At 40.9% G+C, this 16,808-nt stretch overlaps 1 protein-coding gene across 4 annotated transcripts in view; it reads right to left on the reverse strand.

Annotated features, from left to right (window-relative positions):
- Nucleotides 1-16,808, reverse strand: part of plppr5b (phospholipid phosphatase related 5b) — a 109,822-nt gene that overhangs the window by 36,681 nt on the left and 56,333 nt on the right. For all 4 annotated transcript variants that reach the window (XM_021620529.3, XM_021620526.3, XM_090189756.1 and 1 more), the window contains one exon: nucleotides 15,207-15,339. In XM_021620529.3, the coding sequence (XP_021476204.1) occupies nucleotides 15,207-15,339 (133 nt within the window). The remainder of the gene's footprint in view (nucleotides 1-15,206; nucleotides 15,340-16,808) is intronic.

Consider the following 16,808-nt stretch of genomic DNA (forward strand, 5'->3'; position numbering starts at 1 on the left):
TGTAAATTAAAGAAAACATTTTTCGATAAAAGTATTATTATATTATTGATCGATTGACTATGACTTTTCAAATCACCCAGTATTGCTACCTGTAGCGTTAGCGCCATTCCTGGACCTGTGACCAAAAACAAGCTACATATGGACAGCACCAAAAAAAATTGGTTGCAAGAATTTAGTATAACAATTTAAATAGAAAAATTCGAAGTTTTGAATCTGGCATCATTTTGTGTGTCAATTCACAAACCATGTGCCATGGAATTGGTACATCGAAAATCTATTCTCAACTATTTTGCAATCTATATGGCACTGCTGTCAATTATTTGGTCCTTAAATGAAACTGGTATATATTTTTATGTAGCACAATTTCCTTTAATGCAATTTAGGTTTTTAAGACAGACAAGTTCCTTATTTTTTCCCCCTTCCACTTGCCTCTCATTTTTGCGGTAATGCTGCAATTAGTTGGTTGCAATTTTGGGTAGAGCAGACATTTTCATATTTGAATTAGGTGCAAGTGTGACATAACTCCACCAGTCCTATTTATGATATATTTTACAAAGATTAAACTTTATTTATTTTTTATTATGTTTGAGTTTAACCACAATATTTGTTATATTATTTATTCTGTCTTTTCTGGTGGATTAAACTGAAATTGCAACCAACTTTCTATGGCCTCTTTAAAAATAACGATATTTTGGAGATAATTTAATTTTCAAATAACCGAAAGTGAGCGATTGTAATCTGAAAAGGGCCATTCTTGAACATGACATTCTCACTAATTTGCTAGAGAACCAGTTCGGATTTAAGTATAACATTTGTATGACTGACGCCTTTAATGAGAGGTCTAATGCTTAAATATTTAATCATTTCTGCCATCCGAATTCATATTCATTATATAAATAGGCCCTTTTAATTTTGTCTGACTTGCCATTCCAAATAAAATATAATATTTTTGCTCATGTAATTTAAGGTCGCTAGGTATAGGCAAAACTATAAGCAAATAGGTCAACTGTGATATAACTAAAGAGTTAATCAGTGTTTTTTTCTACAAAAAGTATACATTTTTGCTAACTTTCTATTAAAATGTATTGGAGTAAAATCATTTCTTTCTTTTGGGACATGTATACCGAATATGTCCACATCCCCGTCAGATCATTTTATTGGTAAACTACACGGTAATGTAAAAGCTGTATTTTTAGAGAATCCAATACGTAATATAGTACACATCAATCATCAGCGCACAATGACACCTTTGTTTTTAAGCCATGGATTTCTAATCTCTTAATGTTATTATTGGATCTGATTTTAACAGCTAACATTTTGATGGCAGTAATAAATAGATATGCCGACAGTGGACAACCTTGTTTTACTCCTCTAGATAGTTTAAAACTTTCTGAGATGTAGCCATTATTTATTATGTTACACCTAGGGTTATTATACATAACTTTAACCAGTTTTATAAGAGATTCCCCAAAATTGAAATATTCCAGGCATTTATATGTATAAACTCGTCGTACTTTATCAAAGGCCTTTTCAAAGTCAGATTTGAATACCAGGCCTGGTTTCCCAGAACTTTCAGTGTTTTATTGTTTACACTTGTCTTATATTATGTCTAATGTACATTATGTCCATGTAAAAAACCTGCCTGATTAGGATGAATAATATCCAACAATAACTTTTTAATTCTATGCGCTAAGCATTTAAGCTAGACTTTTTGCATCACAACACTGAAGTATAAGAAGCCTCCAATTTTTTTTATGGATTGGATCTTTATATTTACCACTTGGATCCTGTTTCAGTAATAATGAAATCAGATCTTCTTGTTGAGTGTCCGATAATATACCATTTATATAGGAGTGGTTAAAACATGCTAATAACAGTCCTCTGAGTATATCAAAAAAAAGTTTGGTATACCTCCACTGGTATGCAATCCAGCCCTTGAGTTTTCCCTGACTTAGAGGCTTTAATTGCATCAAGAATTTCCTCCTGTGTAATTTGGCCTTCACATGAGTCTTTCTGTACCAATGTTAATTTTATATTATGATTGTATGAAAAATGCATACAATAAGCTATGGTTAGTGGAGATAGAGGAGACTGAAACAAAAACATATGCTTAAAGTACTTTACTTCCTCTTTCAACATATCGTTTGGTGAATCATGGGTGACTTCATCATTTGTAACAAGTTTCAGTAAATTATTTTTGGTAGCATTTCTATGTTGAAGATGAAATAAGAATGTGGTGCATTTTTCCCCATATTCCATCCAGTTCGCTTTCTTTTTTAAATAATATATTACACTGGATCTTTCTTAAATAAGTTCCCCCATTTCTTTTTGTTTTTTTCTCTAACTTACTCTGAGCCTCTGTGGTACAGTTTTTATTGATATCTATCTGTACTGTTAGTCCTTGCATTTCCTTTGTTAATATGGACTCTTTTGACCCCAAATTGCTTTTGTTTTATAGATGAGTACTGATTGCATGGCCTCTAAAGGCACATTTAAAAGTGTGCCATACAATAATGGGATCTGCTATACCTATGTCATGTTGGAAAAAGTCAGTTATAATTTCTTCTGTCCTAGTTAAAAACAACTTATCATCCAGTAGGCTTAGATTACATTTCCAATATCCTTGCCCACGTGGAAATTCTGTAAGAGAAATATGTATGCCAATTATGTGATGGTCCGACCGCATTCAACCAACACTCTTTTTTTACTTTTGGTGCCAGAGAGAATGACATAAGAAAGTAATCAAGCTTGATTGAGCCTCCACCATGTACAGTGGGGCAAAAAGGTATTTAGTCAGCCACCAATTGTGCAAGTTCTCCCACTTAAAAAGATGAGAGAGGCCTGTAATTTTCATCATAGGTACACTTCAACTATGACAGACAAAATGAGAAAAAAAAATCCAGAAAATCACATTGTCGGATTTTTAATGAATTTATTTGCAAATGATGGTGGAAAATAAGTATTTGGTCAATAACAAAAGTTTATTTCAATACTTTGTTATATACCCTTTGTTGGTAATGACAGAGGTCAAACGTTTTCTGTAAGTCTTCACAAGGTTTTCACATACTGTTGCTGGTATTTTTGCCCATTCCTCCATGCAGATCTCCTCTAGAGCAGTGATGTTTTGGGGCTGTTGCTGGGCAACACAGACTTTCAACTCCCTACAAAGATTTTCTATGGGGTTGAGATCTGGAGACTGGCTAGGCCACTCCAGGACCTTGAAATGCTTCTTACGAAGCCACTCCTTCGTTGCCCGGGTTGTGTGTTTGGGATCATTGTCATGCTGAAAGACCCAGCCACATTTCATGTTCAATGCCCTTGCTGATGGAAGGAGGTTTTCACTCAAAATCTCACGATACATGGCCCCATTCATTCTTTCCTTTACACGGATCAGTCGTCCTGGTCCCTTTGCAGAAAAACAGCCCCAAAGCATGATGTTTCCACCACCATGCTTCACGGTAGGTATGGTGTTCTTTGGATGCAACTCAGCATTCTTTGTCCTCCAAACACGACGAGTTGAGTTTTTACCAAAAAGTTCTATTTTGGTTTCATCTGACCATATGACATTCTCCCAATCTTCTTCTGGATCATCCAAATGCTCTCTAGCAAACTTCAGACGGGCCTGGACATGTACTGGCTTAAGCAGGGGGACACTTCTGGCACTGCAGGATTTGAGTCCCTGGCGGCGTAGTGTGTTACTGATGGTAGGCTTTGTTACTTTGGTCCCAGCTCTCTGCAGGTCATTCACTAGGTCCCCCCGTGTGGTTCTGGGATTTTTGCTCACCGTTCTTGTGATCATTTTGACCCCACGGGGTGAGATCTTGCGTGGAGCCCTAGATCGAGGGAGATTATCAGTGGTCTTGTATGTCTTCCATTTCCTAAAAATTGCTCCCACAGTTGATTTCTTCAAACCAAGCTGCTTACTTATTGCAGATTCAGTCTTCCCAGCCTGCTGCAGGTCTACAATTTTGTTTCTGGTGTCCTTTGACAGCTCTTTGGTCTTGGCCATAGTGGAGTTTGGAGTGTGACTGTTTGAGGTTGTGGACAGGTGTCTTTTATACTGATAACAAGTTCAAACAGGTGCCAGTAATATAGGTAACGAGTGGAGGACAGAGAAGCCTCTTAAAGAAGAAGTTACAGGTCTGTGAGAGCCAGAATTCTTGCTTGTTTGTAGGTGACCAAATACTTATTTTCCACCATAATTTGCAAATAAATTCATAAAAAATCCTACAATGTGATTTTTTTCTCATTTTGTCTGTCATAGTTGAAGTGTACCTATGATGAAAACTGCAGGCCTCTCTCATCTTTTTAAGTGGGAGAACTTGCACAATTGGTGGCTGACTAAATAGTTTTTATAACGTGATATTTGCATTGCTACTATGTAAACCTCCAATTTTCCCCATTATTCTACCTGCTAAAACCCCTCCCCATCCCGCGTTGTGCTGTCATCCCAGTGACCGGCAGACCACCCCCGACCCCCTGGATCCCATGGCCCTCGAGAGACCAGGACCCATATACAAACTGCTTATCTTAACTTCCATAAATAACAACAAATATTTGTAATAGTGTAGGTATTTTCAATCCCTTTCCCCCACAAACAGCCATAAACTCAGATGCTCAACAGTATCCCAGAGCCCAAATCAAGAAAGGCCTTGATTTATGAATGCATATACAGTTGCAGCTGTATGAGAAGGCATGCAAAATTGAGCAAAATGGGGAGATTTTATTAAAATTGTCAGGTCCCCTGAAACACACGTGGTCCCCCATTGTGACCATATTCCCAAGCATCTCTGAGCAGTCAGACCTTTGGTGATTTTGTGCCACGAGGGCCACAATAACATGCCCCCTCTCAGAATGTCAGAGTGTGACCCCCTCCCCATGGGTTACTGCAGCTAGTGTTGCCAGCACTGCCTAGGTGGGGGCACCCCACCAGAATCCCCACTGGCTAGATACAAGGTCATCAAGGTTCTCATTGGCAGTTTTGAGAATTTCCTTGTATATTATGCTCTCCCATCAGGGGGCTTTGGCTTCACAGGACCAACCCTGCCAGGCAGGCTCAGAATCTTGATGGGGCAGTGCTGCTTTAGTTGGTCTCTGACCACATTCATCTTTCTCATTTGGCTGTGTATACTTACAGTAGTCCCATAAGACAGATAAGGACTTCTCCTTAGTGTAGGGGTCTCTCAGGTGGGTGTCCAGGGTAATGTATAGGGTTGGGGACCATTCCATCATGATAGGACAGTAAATAAATAGATATTAACATTTTATTTTAAAATGTATATTCCATATCTGCACAAAACTGAAAGCTCTCTCTCATAACCCCTGCTCACAAACAGACATGGTCTCTGGGATTTGCAACCCCTATCATTTTTCACTCACTTAACTCCACACTTTTCCAAACACAAAAAAACACACCCCGCCTTCCATCACAATAAATGCGCACATACCCACATACTCTGCCTTCTACGTCCTCTGTGTTTTATCTCTTCCATGTTGATTGAGTACTTTTGTGTCCCAGTTCCTTATATTTGAAGATGTATTATTTAGTTAATTATCTTTTCTTCTAATGCTGTCTTATCAATTTATAAAATACTATAAATGGAAAGTCTAAAACAAATTATTTTCCAACATTACTTATCTGGAGTGGTATAGTGCAGTTGTAGTTTATTTTCCTTAGCAATTGTTTTATTTTATTGCTTTTCTATATATATTTTTTATTACAATCCCTACCATGGATAGTATTGGGTGTTCCAATATTTGACCACTCTATGGGAACTGTGTAATATTTAGAATAGCCATGGGTAGTCTTTGTGTCTCGGAACATTTGGTTATCAATATACAGTTTATCGACTACGAGAGCTACACGTTTCCCTTTGAATCTATTTTCCTTGAAGATTGGATACAGAACTTTGCGCAGTTCTGCAATTTCCTTCGGGAACTGATCATTCAAGCCTATTTTCGTGCAAGTCTTTTACCCAGGTTTTTAACCATTATTTTATCTTTAAAGAAAGCAAATTTGCCAATGATTGGGCATTCATATCTCTGCCCTCTCTAACCTGAAACGGTGTACACGTTCGAGTTTGATTTTGTCGACAGCTTCGCGTGGGATCTGAAAGCGTTGTAAGGAGGAACTCCCTAACTACACCCTCAGAAACTTCTCCTTCTTTCTCTTGGATACCAGTAAGTACCACTTTTTCTCTCATGGATCTAGTATTTATGTCAAGTAAGGCTTCTCTCAGAAAGAAGTTCTCCTTTTTAAGTTCATTAATATCGGTTTCAATCTTATTGACTGTCCCTTTTACTGTAGCTTGTTTGTATCTTTCTCCAATGTCGCAGCTTTTTCATCACTCATCTTGAGGCTTGGCTTCAACTCCTTTATATCCTTACTGACTAATTCAAGTATGCCCAGTTTGTCATTTATCGATTTTAACAGATCGGTTTCTACCCTTACCATTCCCGGTGGTGAAAAGATTAAAACGTCTGTGTCTGTCGAAGAGTTGCGTTTTCTTTTCGGGATTGGTCCTCTTTTTTCCTGTTTGGGTGTTGCTTGTTTTCGTCATATTTGTCGATACACTTCTCTAGCCTTATGATTTGTTTTGTTATCCAGATTGAAGGTTATAACCCATCAGTTTGTGAAGTGCTAATATTTAGTCTAACTTACCGATATTGAATATTTTGTTTTTATCTTGAGGTGATCTACACTGCTGTGTTCAGTCCGCCATCTTTTTCCCCCCAAACATAATTTGCTTCTTCTTGCATTGTTTGCTATTGGATTAACTGGTAGTTAAAATGACTCATTTGAAAATATATAATTATTTTGTTTGGTGATTAAACCAATGTTCTCATTACATTTCACAATAAACATATACTTTGAATCAACGGTTGTGTGGTGAGAGATGTTTACGATCCAAATGAATGCACAATGACAGGTTTTGAAGGAAAGTGTGACCAGTTTGGAGTTCTGTACTAAGAGTTGTGAAAATGTATCACATGTTCCTGCTCGCACAAGCCAAGGCTCGTGCAAGGCCACCCACCTACATGTTACAACACATAATAGAGTGTAAATTACAAAATATATCAAAATGGCTGTCTCTTCACAGTCCCTTTGTGTTGTTAGGTGTTTTTTGAATCAGGTTTTTAGCTTGGGTTACCTGGGGTGGCAAAGAGTTCCATATATTCATGGCTCTATTTAAAACTGTGCGACTCCCAGCCTGTGTTCTGGTCCTGGGGCCTGTGAAGAGATAATTTCCTCCATGTCTTGTGTGGTACAGATGAGTGTCTGAACTGTGTGCCAACTGCTTGAACATCAACACCTCGCACAAAGACCAATAATGATGCAGTGAGAAATAATACGTTGGATTTCTCCAAACAGAAGTGGCTTATTTGTGAAGTTATTATATGCACTACAAAGTCTTCCTTTGTGTAACAGTATGTCTTAAGGAGTTTGCTAACAAGTGCACATCAACGCTCCGCTTTGAGCCTTCAAAACCTGGTGAGACAACAACAGCAGTTTCTCTCCAGGCTGCCTTTCATCTCGCTGGGCATTTATACTCCTAACACCCCTCCATCTAGCTTCCAATAGAAGGGTGCACTCTAAATAGCTTATCCTTTCACAATCAAGGTTCATGAGAGGGTGGAGAAATGCAAAGACTTCACATCAGGTGAAAAAGTAAGATTAAGAGTTAAGAACGAGCTTGTTGTCATGACCTTCGGGGATGTTCAAAATGGATTTTCCCACAGAACATTGCAAAGTGAGTCATTATCATTGGAACTCTAAATAAAACAGAGAGATGGGATGGAAGACGGCAGGTCGTGAGATGACTAGTGAGATGACTCGCACACACACATACACACACGCACCCACACACACACCTGTGTTTCTCATATCTCTATAATATGAACTGACTAAACAAATCATGGACAGGGTAGAGATGAGAAAAGAGACAGAATCTAAGAGCAGTCAATCAGAAAGTCATCTTCCACAGCACGATAGCTACAGTACATGAGATAAAACAATGTTCTATTTCTTACAAATCTTACATTTGTAAGTACATGTAATCTCTTTGTAAAACATGCACTGGGCTGGAGAAGTGCACCATCATGCTCTGCAGACAGGTGTCTTTGACCGGTGTTGACATTATCACCTTCCCACTGCAGTCTGCCAGGGAGGCTTAGATGAAAGTCGTATCCCTATCTGATCCAAAATGATAATGTCTTTAAAACATCTGACACGAATCCCTTGCTCTAGGTACCTCAGTCATCCATACCTCTACAGCAGGTGGCTGTGGTAGCTACTGCTGGCTACTGGGGCAGACATAATCTGCAGAACTAATTGTTACACCAACATAACACTAAAGGGCTATTGTCGGACAGTCTAACAAAAGCAAAGTTGGCCGGTTAGACTGAGTTATCCATTTAACATCCTATGATATATATGATATTTACAGTTGACATCGGAAGTTTACATACACCTTAGCCAAATACATTCAAACTCAGTTTTTCACAATTCCTGACATTTTATCCTAGTAAATACCCTGTTTTAGGTCAGTTAGGATCACCACTTCATTTTAAGAATGTGAAATGTCCGAATAATAGTAGAGAGAGTGATTTATTTCAGCTTATATTTCTTTCATCACATTCCCAGTGGGTCAGAAGTTGACCTACACTCAATTAGTATTTGGTAGCGTTTCCTTTAAATTGTTTAACTCAAGACTGATGTCTTGAGATGTTGCTTCAATATATCCACATAATTTTCCTTCCACGTGATGCCATCTATTTTGTGAAGTGCACCAGTCCCTCCTGCAGCAAAGCACCTCCACAACATGATGCTTCCACCCCCGTGCCTCACGGTTGGGATGGTTTTCTTTGGCTTGCAAGCCTCCCCCTTTTTCCGCCAAACATAACGATGGTCATTATGGCCAAACAGTTCTGTTTTTGTTTCATCAGAACAGAGGATTTCTTCAAAATGTACGATCTTTGTCCCCATGTGCAGTTGCAAACCGTAGTCTGGCTTTTTTATGGCGGTTTTGGAGCAGTGGCTTCTTCCTTGCTGAGCGGCCTTTCAGGTTAGGTCGGTATAGGACTCGTTTTACTGTGGATATAGATTATTTTGTACCCTTTTCCTCCAGCATCTTCACAAGGTCCTTTGCTGTTGTTCTGGGATTGATTTGCACTTTTCGCACCAAAGTACGTTCATCTCTAGGAGACAGAACTCGTCTCCTTCCTGAGCGGTTTGATGGCTGCGTGGTCCCATGGTGTTTATACTTGCATACTATTGCTTGTACAGATGAACATGGTACCTTCAGGCGTTTGGAAATTGCTCCCAAGGATGAATCAGACTTGTGGAGGTCTACCATTTTTTTTTCTGAGGTCTTGGCTGATTTATTTTGACTTTCCCATGATGTCAAACAAAGAGGCACTGAGTTTGACGGTGGGCCTTGAAATACATCCACAGGTACACCTCCAATTAACTCAAATGATGTCAATTAGCCTATCAGAAGCTTCTAAAGCCATGACATAATTTTCTGGACTTTTCCACGCTGTTTAAAGGCACAGTTGGCTTAGTGTATGTAAACTTCTGAGCTACTGGAATTGTGATACAGTGAATGATAAGTTAAATAATCTGTCTGTAAACAATTGTTGGAAAAATGACTTGTGTCTTGCACAAAGTAGATGTCCTAACTGATTTGTCAAAACTAGTTTGTTAATAGTTTGTTGGAAGTTCTTCACCCATGCTCTAACCGAGACATAGCATTAACTCTGCCAATTATGATGAGTTAAGTTCACCAGTACCAATTGAAATACATTCTTCTTGCTTACTTGTACATCTGCATAGCAGATGCTCTTTTTCTCCAAGATCGCATAGCAGTTCAGACGTCTTTTGTCCTCGTCTTGTCGTGTCCTGTATATATATATATTTACAACTTTTTTCACATACATTTTATTTTTATTTTCCATCAACTCATCTTCTAAACACTCTCCTGCAACCAGCCTCACCAATTTATATTCATAAAAAAATATTATTTACCTCAGATCTGTAATCCTCCAAGAAGCTAGCCAGAAACTCCAAGAAGCTAGCCAGAAACTAGCCAGAAGCTAGCCAGGAGCTAGCCCTGAAGCTAATCCAGAAGCTAATCAGAAGCTAGTTAGCTTCTTTACTGGCAAATCGTTAGTATTCAGCTAACCACGGTTTGTGGTCATCAGCTATCCTTTAGCTCGAAAATCTATCGCCAGTTTTGTACGGCGCAGCGCGGCTCGGAACGGAACATACCGGACCAATTTTTCTCTCCATGTCCCTGGATTTCAACTGCTCTCTGGACATTCATACCCGGATCTCACAGCTAGCTAGCTGCTATCCGTGTGACAGTCGGCTTTCGTCGATTCCGGAGCAAACATCGATTGTTCCGGTGCTAGCCAGCTCCGTCAATCACTCCTGAGTTCCATCATTCACTCCTGGGCTGCAGTCACCTATCCGGACCCGTTTCACTGCCTACGCGGAGCCCCACCGGGCCTTCACAACTGGACTGCCGACGTTATCTACCTGAAGGAGATCCGGCTGGCTCCTCTGTCGCGACGTTACCTGAACGCCCATCTGCGGCCCGCTAACCGTTAGCTGTCTTACCGGCTGCTATCTGAATAGACAATCGGACAATTTATTTATTTTTATTATTATTATGTTTTCTTCTCGGGCCTCTATAACTATATCTATTGTTCTTATTTTTGTTGTTGTTGTGTGATTTGGATTAATCCCCTCTACCTCACGGAACCCCACTAATCTACTGACCGAACGCAAGAGGTGGCTAACAACAGACTCCATCCTATGCTAGCTTGCTACCGGTTGGCTTGGCTAGCTGTCTAAATCGCCGTGACCCTCAACCAACCTCTCCACTCACTGGACCCTTTTGATCACTCGACTAAGCATGCCTCTCCTTAATGTCAATATGTCTTGTCCATTGCTGTTCTGGTTAGTGTTTATTGGCTTATTTCACTGTAGAGCCTCTAGTCCTGCTCACTATACCTTATCCAACCTATTAGTTCCACCACCCACACATGCAATGACATCTCCTGGTTTCAATGATGTTTCTAGAGACAATATCTCTCTCTTCATCACTCAATACCTAGGTTTACCTCCACTGTATTCACATCCTACCTTACCTTTGTCTGTACATTATACCTTGATGCTATTTTATCGCCCCCAGAAACCTCCTTTTACTCTCTGTTCCAGACGTTCTAGACGACCAATTCTTATTGCTTTTAGTCGCACCCTTATTCTACTCCTCCTATGTTCCTCTGGCGATGTAGAGGTGAATCCAGGCCCTGCAGTGCCTAGCTCCACTCCTACTCCCCAGGCGCTCTCTTTTGACGACTTCTGTAACCGTAATAGCCTTGGTTTCATGCATGTTAACATTAGAAGCCTCCTCCCTAAGTTTGTTCTATTCACTGCTTTAGCACACTCTGCCAACCCGGATGTTCTAGCTGTGTCTGAATCCTGGCTTAGAAAGACCACCAAAAATTCAGACATTTTAATTCCAAACTACAACATTTTCAGACAAGATAGAACTGCCAAAGGGGGCGGTGTTGCAATCTACTGCAAAGATAGCCTGCAGAGTTCTGTCCTACTATCCAGGTCTGTACCCAAACAATTTGAACTTCTACTTTTAAAAATCCACCTCTCTAAAAACAAGTCTCTCACCGTTGCCGCCTGCTATAGACCACCCTCTGCCCCCAGCTGTGCTCTGGACACCATATGTGAACTGATTGCCCCCCATCTATCTTCAGAGCTCGTGCTGCTAGGCGACCTAAACTGGAACATGCTTAACACCCCAGCCATCCTACAATCTAAACTTGATGCCCTCAATCTCACACAAATTATCAATGAACCTACCAGGTACCTCCCCAAAGCCTTAAACATGGGCACCCTCATAGATATCATCCTAACCAACTTCCCCTCTAAATACACCTCTGCTGTCTTCAACCAAGATCTCAGCGATCACTGCCTCATTGCCTGCATCCGTAATGGGTCAGCGGTCAAACGACCTCCTCTCATCACTGTAAAACGCTCCCTGAAACACTTCAGCGAGCAGGCCTTTCTAATCGACCTGGCCGGGGTATCCTGGAAGGATATTGACCTCATCCCGTCAGTAGAGGATGCCTGGATATTTTAAAAAAATGCCTTCCTAACCATCTTAAATAAACATGCCCCATTCAAGAAATTTAGAACCAGGAACAGATATAGCCCTTGGTTCTCCCCAGACCTGACTGCCCTTAACCAACACAAAAACATCCTATGGCGTTCTGCATTAGCATCGAACAGCCCCCGTGATATGCAGCTGTTCAGGGAAGCTAGAAACCATTATACACAGGCAGTTAGAAAAGCCAAGGCTAGCTTTTTCAAGCAGAAATTTGCTTCTTGCAACACTAACTCAAAAAAGTTCTGGGACACTGTAAAGTCCATGGAGAATAAGAACACCTCCTCCCAGCTGCCCACTGCACTGAAGATAGGAAACACTGTCACCACTGATAAATCCACCATAATTGAAAATTTCAATAAGCATTTTTCTACTGCTGGCCATGCTTTCCACCTGGCTACTCCTACCCCTGTCAACAGCACTGCACCCCCAACAGCAACTCGCCCAAGCCTTCCCCATTTCTCCTTCTCCCAAATCCATTCAGCTGATGTTCTGAAAGAGCTGCAAAATCTGGACCCCTACAAATCAGCCGGACTAGACAATCTGGACCCTTTCTTTCTAAAATTATCTGCCGAAATTGTTGCCACCCCTATTACTAGCCTGTTCAACCTCTCTTTCGTGTCGTCTGAGATTCCCAAAGATTGGAAAGCAGCTGCGGTCATCCCCCTCTTCAAAGGGGGGGACACTCTTGACCCAAACTGCTACAGACCTATATCTATCCTACCATGCCTTTCTAAGGTCTTCGAATGCCAAGTCAACAAACAGATTACCGACCATTTTGAATCTCACCATACCTTCTCTGCTATGCAATCTGGTTTCAGAGCTGGTCATGGGTGCACCTCAGCCACGCTCAAGGTCCTAAACGATATCTTAGCCGCCATCGATAAGAAACATTACTGTGCAGCCGTATTCATTGATCTGGCCAAGGCTTTCGACTCTGTCAATCACCACATCCTCATCGGCAGACTCAACAGCCTTGGTTTCTCAAATGATTGCCTCGCCTGGTTCACCAACTACTTCTCTGATAGAGTTCAGTGTGTCAAATCGGAGGGTCTGTTGTCCGGACCTCTGGCAGTCTCTATGGGGGTGCCACAGGGTTCAATTCTTGGACCAACTCTCTTCTCTGTATACATCAATGAGGTCGCTCTTGCTGCTGGTGAGTCTCTGATCCACCTCTACGCAGACGACACCATTCTGTATACTTCCGGCCCTTCTTTGGACACTGTGTTAACAACCCTCCAGGCAAGCTTCAATGCCATACAACTCTCCTTCCGTGGCCTCCAATTGCTCTTAAATACAAGTAAAACTAAATGCATGCTCTTCAACCGATCGCTACCTGTACCTACCCGCCTGTCCAACATCACTACTCTGGACGGCTCTGACTTAGAATACGTGGACAACTACAAATACTTAGGTGTCTGGTTAGACTGTAAACTCTCCTTCCAGACCCATATCAAACATCTCCAATCCAAAGTTAAATCTAGAATTGGCTTCCTATTTCGCAACAAAGCATCCTTCACTCATGCTGCCAAACATACCCTTGTAAAACTGACCATCCTACCAATCCTCGACTTTGGCGATGTAATTTACAAAATAGCCTCCAATACCCTACTCAACAAATTGGATGCAGTCTATCACAGTGCAATCCGTTTTGTCACCAAAGCCCCATATACTACCCACCATTGCGACCTGTACGCTCTCGTTGGCTGGCCCTCGCTTCATACTCGTCGCCAAACCCACTGGCTCCATGTCATCTACAAGACCCTGCTAGGTAAAGTCCCCCCTTATCTCAGCTCGCTGGTCACCATAGCATCTCCCACCTGTAGCACACGCTCCAGCAGGTATATCTCTCTAGTCACCCCCAAAACCAATTCTTTCTTTGGCCGCCTCTCTTTCCAGTTCTCTGCTGCCAATGACTGGAACGAACTACAAAAATCTCTGAAACTGGAAACACTTATCTCCCTCACTAGCTTTAAGCACCAACTGTCAGAGCAGCTCACAGATTACTGCACCTGTACATAGCCCACCTATAATTTAGCCCTATCAACTACCTCTTTCCCAACTGTATTTAATTTATTTATTTATTTTGCTCCTTTGCACCCCATTATTTTTATTTCTACTTTGCACATTCTTCCATTGCAAAACTACCATTCCAGTGTTTTACTTGCTATATTGTATTTACCTTGCCACCAAGGCCTTTTTTGCCTTTACCTCCCTTCTCACCTCATTTGCTCACATTGTATATAGACTTGTTTATACTTTATTATTGACTGTATGTTTGTTTTACTCCATGTGTAACTCTGTGTTGTTGTATCTGTCGAACTGCTTTGCTTTATCTTGGCCAGGTCGCAATTGTAAATGAGAACTTGTTCTCAACTTGCCTACTTGGTTAAATAAAGGTAAAATAAAAAAAATAAAATACAAATAAGAAATGTGTGGAGTGGTTGAAAAACAAGATTTAATGACACCAACCTAAGAGTATGTAAACTTCAGACTTCAACTGTAGATGTAATTTAGAGCAACATTAATTCATACATATTGTGTATAGTGAGTAAAGGGAGGTTTAGCTGCGACTGAAAGCTCCTAACATTAAGGAATTGTTAAAGTGAGAGGAATTGTGGTGTAAATTGAAAATTTAACAGGAAAGAGTGAGAGAGGGAGGGAGGAGTATTCCCTTGGGGATCAGGGTGATAATCCTCTTGGTTTCTGTAGCCTTATCTAAAATAGGAACGTTTGCGTGAGAGCATAGGCGAGGAGACTACATACAGTACTGTACCATTCCTTTCCAAAGGATCCCATTCTTTCCCCTCAGGGCAAGTGACAGTGTGCGTTTCTGTGCGAGGAGACACTGGACATAAGGAGCTAGTTTTCAAGGACAAGACAGAGAGAATTTCATATATGCAATATGTGTCATTAAGCAGAGGCTTTTATCCGAAGTACAACCTTGTCATTGCACAATTGTCAACTGAACCACAAAGTTGGCTAATGTTTCGATAATATTTACTCTGTATGACGTACCCAGAAAGCGAAAGGTCCTGCGCACCAGAGGGTTGAGGTAGCAGCAGTCTCCTGTCAGCATGGTCTTCTCCTGACTGTCCAGCTCTTTGGACGAGTATTGTATCAAGAACAGGACGGTCTCTGAGATCATGATCTAGAAAAGAAAGGGGAACAGATAAGACAAACGGATGATAAATAAATGAGTATATTCTTCTAAGTGTTGAATCATGAATCAAATATGGTTTAGTCGGTAAATCCATCCATACTGTCACTCCCAACACACACACGCACACACGCACAGACGCACATACAAACACACAAACACAACAAAACAGCATCATAATCTCTCTGAGAGACTATGTACACTTCTCAATGGCTGACATCTGCAAGGCACCAGTGGTATTGACAGAAAACATATTGAAAGAGAGGAGGGCTCTACTGCGTCTGTGTATGTGCTTGGGCGTGCGTGCATGCACGCGTCTTGGTGTGTCTGTGTGTTCATGTGTGCGTGAGTGCATGTGAGTGTGCTTGTGTGTGTGGTCATTGGGGTCAAAAGGTGAGCAGAAGGTGAATTCCTATTTAAAGCCAGAGCTTGACACAGTACACTTGATTATCAACAGAATTACAACCCAGTGGGTGTTGTAAGTTATACAAAATACCCCTAATTCAACACTGATGATCTAGAGTGGGTGTAATAATATGATTCCAACACTGTTAAAAACAAAAACAAATGATAGCATGTATGTTTCATTGGTGGAATTTACAGTATAGCTTCAAGGCATGAAGATAATTCCTGTCGATGCCTGGTTCTTCAATCCATGGGTTGGGATGAGAGGTTATTCTAAAAAAGTGATATCCTTGAGCTGTTAACATTTACAGAGGAGTAAAACTGTATAATTATAATCACATTTGCAGTTGCCATTGGTGACAGACGGTGAGGAGGGCGAGAGCAGAGAGAGAGAGAGAGAGAGAGGGAGAGAAGAGGAAGCCAGAGAGAGGGAGAGAAGAGGAAGCCAGAGAGAGAGAGAAGAGGAAGCTAGAGAGAGAAAGAGAGAGAGAGAGAGAGAGAGAGAGCGAGAGAAAGCTAGAGAGAGAGAGAGGGAAGAGGAAGCTAGAGAGAGAGAGAGAGAGAGAGAGGGAAGAGGAAGCTAGAGAGAGAGAGGGAAGAGGAAGCTAGATAGAGAGAGAGAGAGAGAGAGAGAGAGAGAGAGAGAGAGAGAGAGAGGGAAGAGGAAGCTAGAGAGAGTAAGAAAGAGAGAAGAGGAAGAGAGAGAGCGAAGAGGAGGAAGAGAAAGAGAGATATAGAGATCTAAACTCATTAAATACTGTAGATGGTAGGGATATGCATATTTCCCTTTCAAGATGATTTGATACGTATCTAGGTGCATGGGCTCCAATAGGATACAGGAAAGATACGTTTTAGTTTGAAACGATTTGGTGCAATTCCATTTGATTAGAGAGCAAATCGATGCGATTTGGTTCAATGCGATACGATACTATTTCAGGCATTAACATTTGTTGCATAAACACATACATTTTTCATTCTAAATTCAAATCTACTACTGATGGAGCTCATGAGCTTGGCCTCTCTGAGCTGGATCTGATGTATGATGTATGTCTATG

The sequence above is a fragment of the Oncorhynchus mykiss genome, chromosome 11, assembly GCF_057628025.1.
Source record: "Oncorhynchus mykiss isolate SJ-2025 chromosome 11, ASM5762802v1, whole genome shotgun sequence".
Taxonomy (NCBI): domain Eukaryota; kingdom Metazoa; phylum Chordata; class Actinopteri; order Salmoniformes; family Salmonidae; genus Oncorhynchus; species Oncorhynchus mykiss.